Here is a 5,496-nt window from a genome sequence, read left to right on the forward strand (position 1 = left end):
TATTTGTTTGCATATACAATGATAAATCCAAAAAGCTCCATTAAAATGTGGAGTGAGTAATTAAGCCTGCATGAAAACAAATACTAAAATGATATTAGCAATTAAAAAAATATGAAAGATGAAAAAATAATAAGTTATCTAACTTTTCACCCATTGGCACATTTATTTAAAACATCCCACTTTTATTGATTATACCCATTTTTCATGTTATAACTTTTTTAATTAGCCAAACTAATCCCAACAATAACATTGAATCATATATTTTTTTTATTTTTGACACACAAAAGCCCAAATCGTGACCTTAGGGTGCAACAAAAACAGTATTTTAGTCTCTAAAACTACCATCAGGTGAGCGTTCAATTTCAAATTGTTTAAATAAGTTCATATATTAACAATCAGTTGTCATTATTTTATTGCAAACTTCAAAATTTTGTGTTGCCAACCTTACAAGCAAGTTCGTTTAAGATTGTAATGTTCCTAATTGTCTTTGTATGACTGGAAAATGATCAAACTCAGGGATTTTAGTTGTTTGCATGTCAGTGTGCCAACAGTTAAAGCCACTGCCACCAGGGGGTGGTATTGAGCTAAAGAAGCACACTAGCTATAACTGTCTGGCTCCACATTAAAAAAAAAAAAATGAAGACATCTGGTTTTGTGATGGTAACTACTACGCCAAGGTGTGGAGTCCTAACATATTCCTTGACGTAGATGATCTTAACACATAGGCTGTATAGGTGATAACCTCAATGCCTCTCAGAGCCGTCACAGAAAACCCTGACTTGAAAGTCCCATTGCTGAGCCGGTCAAGTTATTTTCAGTGTTCCTGGGAGACCGGTCAGTGGAAAAGGAGGAGGAGGAGGAGAGCGTAGAGAAGGAGATTGCCTCATACCTTTATGTAAATGCCATGTCGCCTTATGCAAACCTAGTCCTCAAAGCGTACACATAGAGCTGTCAGAAGCCTTTGCCCCTCTATGTATTTTTCCTGGCTGTTCATTTATGCAAAGCAGGATTTTTCAGAGACAATGACTTTTTCCCATTTTTTTTTTTTTTTTTTTTTCATAACATGTACCTGTGTTCGGCAGCTACCCAGAGAGCTGAGCCTTGCTCCCATCAACCCTTTGTCCTTGTGGGACGTGGGCGGCGTTGATGGCTCAAGCTTGTTTGGCATGTCTTATGATGGCCCATAACAAGAGAGGCTCACATTTTATGTTAAACCAAGAGGCCGTGACCCCAGACTTACTCTGTCCTGTACAGTTTACATCCTGGGGAATTTTCTTTTTTTTTGTCTCGAATGTCCCAGGCCCTCAGGGTTACCCCCCCACACACACACCTCTTCACACTCATAAAAAGCTCTGTGTGCGTGTTACTTGAAGCACAAGGCCAGAAGGGCACAGAAAGGACAGACTTGATATGTCTTACAATGACACTGCTCTGGATAAAACGACAGCCCGGGGTCTTAGAAATCTGCTTGAGCAGAATTTTATACAAATATTCGAGCGCTGGAGCCCTATGTGGGGGAATGAAACAAGGAGATGTGCAACGACAAGCCTGAGGTTTTTCAATAATGCTTGGAGGTTGAGTCATTATGCATCCTTTTTTAGGGCTCACCACAACTTCCTGGCATATTTATATGAACACAAACAAGGAAAAATGCTAATATATTAATGAAGAGGTCGTTAACTCATACAAAACATCCAATATAAGAAGTTTAAACTCCAGTTGCGACAGAAACGATCACCACAGCAATGTAAAGAGCTTGAATTTTAAAGCCAGCGCGGTCCCAGAAAGTTTATCGTTTCACTCAAAGTTCAGCAGATAATATTTACTGATGTCTTTACATGATGTCTTTCTTTCCCGTGTTCAAAGTGGGCGCTACATTTTTAATTGGATCAGTGATACATGGATCAGGTCCGGTCTGTGGCTGCACGTAATAGACCTTTACACGCCGCTTTGCGCGGTCTCCTCTGATTGATTGTATCAAATCATTCAGTTTACCGCCAGAACAATCTGAAACCTCACTGACCTGTATCAAAGTGGGCCGCAGCAGCGGTGACCCTTATTACCCACTGTGTGTGTGTGTGAGTGTGTGTTTTTTTCTTGAAGGGATAAACATATTCAGTCAGTCAAGCATGTGTGTTAAAGAGCTGAATTTTAACTATGATTCTTGTGTCATTTTTGTCTGTTTTAAATGTACTGTTTAGTCTCTGCTTGCATGGGGAGTTTATGCCGTTCTCACACTTTAGGAGGGGAGGGATTGCTGCTTCTTTTTTCTGGATTTTTCTCTACTTTTCTCTTTGCCTCCTGAAGGACTGAAGAAAGTTCGTAATCCGGATCGAATGTACAGATCAGCAGTGTGTTATGCTGGCCACGGTCCACCTAAGAGTATCAGTGATGACACAGAGACGAACAGTAAGAGTCAGTTATTAATACTGCATAGCTGCTCTGAAAAGCCAGTAGCTGGCCAATCTATTATTCATTCATCAATTCATGTATTTACCTCTTGATTTCATCCGTCCCCATGATCCCCCCCCCACACCCAACACCCTCCCCTCCTTGTTTTGTTCTCCAACACAACACCTCCTGCGGCTGCTCTGTTGATTGAAGTGTCTGCTTTACAGGATCACGCTGTCAATAACTGAAGTGTTGTCGTTAACTAAGAGTGATTGTTTCAGTTTGAGGCCAGGGGATCAGGACCTGAGCAGACCCTCAGAGGGAAAGCTGGAGTTTAGCCATCAATTACAGCCCAGAACTTGCCTCTTTCCTGTTTTTTTTTACTGTAAATGATGAAAGGAGGACACGGAAAGTTATGATTAAAACTGTGAAAAAAAAAAAAAAATCATTAATTAATTTTAGGTTGATTAGTTGGTACCCTTTCTTTGAGATATTTGAGTATTGACTGTATACGAGAACAGAACTGAGTGACCCCTCCCCCCTCAAGACGCCAAAATCCCATAGACTTCTATTAAGAAATAAACAGCTATTACTATTCTATTTGTCACATTTTTTTAATATGTTCTTATGAAATCCCTTTTTTCATCATATTTTTTTATGTAAGTTATAAACTGACCAATCAGACGCCTCAATAAAAGCATGTGATCTCACGTCTTCATTCGAAGCGTTTGATTGACAGATGATGTGTCCAAATTCCTCCACTACTCAGTACATAGTGCACAATATAGTGCGTTCACCATTTTGTAGTGTTGTCAGAATCTACTATTCCAAAATCGAACGCCCCAGAAATTACCCAGAAGTCTCTGCGTCTCTATATCTGGTGAATGTAGAACACAATGCATTGCTTTAAACAATTTAGGTAAAAAAATATATGTTTAATTTAATTTTTTCTAATAAACCATCCACGCTTTTATCATCAGAACACAATGGATTCATAAACAGTTTTCGTAAAATACTTGTATTTAATAGATTACCACTTTGTGAAATCAGTGACAACATATTTGCAGATAATAAAAACAGTCAGCATGGTGTCCGAATTGGTTTTAAAATCCTCTTGATCAGGGGTCTGCAACCTTCAACACTTAAAGAACAATTGGAGTGGATTTCTTAATGACCACAATTTTTTGGCATACATAAACATACACATAAAGAGGAAATACAATTAATACTACTACTTTTGACAGAGGTTTATATGATTCCCCTTCAAAATAAAAGACACCCTGTGTCACATAGATCATCTCAGAGCAGCAAATGTAGTAGTATGTGATTAAACAGTGATTAAAACATTTTTTTTTACTATTTGTGGAGGATCTCAGTCAGAAATTTGTAATTCTAACAAATCCAAATTAAATCAGAGCTAATTAATTGACTTTTACTGTATTTTTTGAACCATTAGGCACACTTAAAATACTTGAATGTTTTAAAAAATAGAAAATCTGCTGTTTAATGTAGTGTTCCTTAATTCTGGTTGTGTTTTTATTATTTATTAACCAGAGAGCTACAATGAAGGAGTCAAAGAGCTATGTGGTTGCAGCAGCCCCCTGCTCTATACTCCCACACTTTGAAGTTTTTTTTAGTTAGGGCGTAGGGAAGGAATTCGGACATAGCCAACAAGCTTACTCCTTAATGGTGAAAGTGGTCACCATAGAAACATGAACTCCGACTGAGTTGGACCAATCGCTGCTTACTGGTTCCAACATGGCGACATCCATATCACGAATAATGGCGTCTCATTTCGTTGGACCTTGAAGTAAGGCATTTTCTAATCATTCAGTCCAGTTCTCATTTACAGTCAATAGTAAAGATACAATTACATCACAGACGTTTTCATGACTTGTTGAAACTTGGTTCTCTGTCAGCTGCCTCCTGAAGCTCTGCACACACCAGTCACTATATATAGGCCAGATTCTTCCCTTATTTTGCTTGAAAGCTCTAAAGCATTTATCTAAAGTTTAGCCTCAGTCTTTATCCCACAAAGAAACCCCCCCGTAAAACAGATTGTTTCTCAGCAGTCCCTTTTGCTGTTAATGAATACACCAGTCACTTCACTGCTGGAAGACTCCGTTGATCTAGACCAGAGACTGCATAATTAAGTGTGCTCACGTATTGTCATTTCTAAATAGAGAGCCCCAAATCGTCCACAAACCCCTTGTTAGGCTCCTTTTTTCGGCAGCGCTATCTGCCACTGGGAGAGCTCTGTTGCAGCAGATTGTTTGGTTTTTTTTTTTTTTTTTTTTTTAACAGTGAGTGTTTGGAGAGATTTAATGGCAGGGGAGCACTTGTGCAGATCTATGAAACAGGGTTGTAGGCTGTAACAGATACATTGTTGATAGACTTTTGTGTTACCCCCTCATGTGTGACAGCTGTGACTGACAATATGTTTTGCCGGTCTTGCTATTCTCCTTCATGTTATTGCGTGGTATTACACTATCCTGTCCCCATGTCACACGCTCTCTGTTTACCGCGCTCCAGCCTTGAGGTTTGTTTTTCTGCGAGGACAGTCTGAATACAGGGGCTCAAACAGCCGGGCGAACCATTGATCTGAGTAATCGTCTGAGTAATTGTGGTTGTAGTTATGATACAGAAAGACGGGGCTTTTTTGTGTGTGTGTGTGTGTTTGTGTGTGCATTTCTTAGCAAGAACGAGAAAGTAAAAAAAAAAAAAAAATGACTAAGAGAGAAGGAGAGGGAGGGAGACCTCACCTCTGCTCTCCTTGAGATGGGATTTTTATGGATGGGTGAGCTTGGTGAGGGCTGAGAACACATAAAGAGTCATTTTCAGTTTGTTGCAGGCAGTTAACCATGTGTGCATGTTTGTTGAACTTACAGTAATAGGACAAAGCTTTTGTGTTTTTTAATCATTTTTTTCCCCGTTTGACTTTTCGACAGTCCTCCCTTTTATTATACCATGTTACTTTATATTGTTGAAAGAGCTTAGAGCTGTAATGTGTCCTGTGTTGCTGCTGTAAACGCTATAATTATAACCCCCCCCTAAAAGAAAAAGATGCCACACTGCATATTTCCTGGTTGTTGCTGAAATTGGGCT

The 5,496-nt window shown here is 39.2% G+C and overlaps 1 protein-coding gene across 10 annotated transcripts in view; it reads left to right on the forward strand.

Moving 5' to 3' along the window:
• camta1a (calmodulin binding transcription activator 1a) overlaps positions 1-5,496 on the forward strand; it is a 326,262-nt gene that overhangs the window by 1,918 nt on the left and 318,848 nt on the right. For 9 of the 10 annotated variants that reach the window (XR_004948200.1, XR_004948201.1, XM_024292513.2 and 6 more), the window contains exon 2: positions 2,308-2,409. The exons of the other annotated variant lie outside the window; for it this stretch is intronic. Coding sequence is in view for 7 of the 9 variants with exons in the window: in XM_024292513.2 (XP_024148281.1) it covers positions 2,308-2,409 (102 nt within the window). In the remaining 2 variants the exon portion in view is untranslated. The remainder of the gene's footprint in view (positions 1-2,307; positions 2,410-5,496) is intronic. 10 annotated transcript variants of the gene reach the window in all.

Source organism: Oryzias melastigma, linkage group LG7 (assembly GCF_002922805.2).
Source record: "Oryzias melastigma strain HK-1 linkage group LG7, ASM292280v2, whole genome shotgun sequence".
NCBI classification, from domain to species: domain Eukaryota; kingdom Metazoa; phylum Chordata; class Actinopteri; order Beloniformes; family Adrianichthyidae; genus Oryzias; species Oryzias melastigma.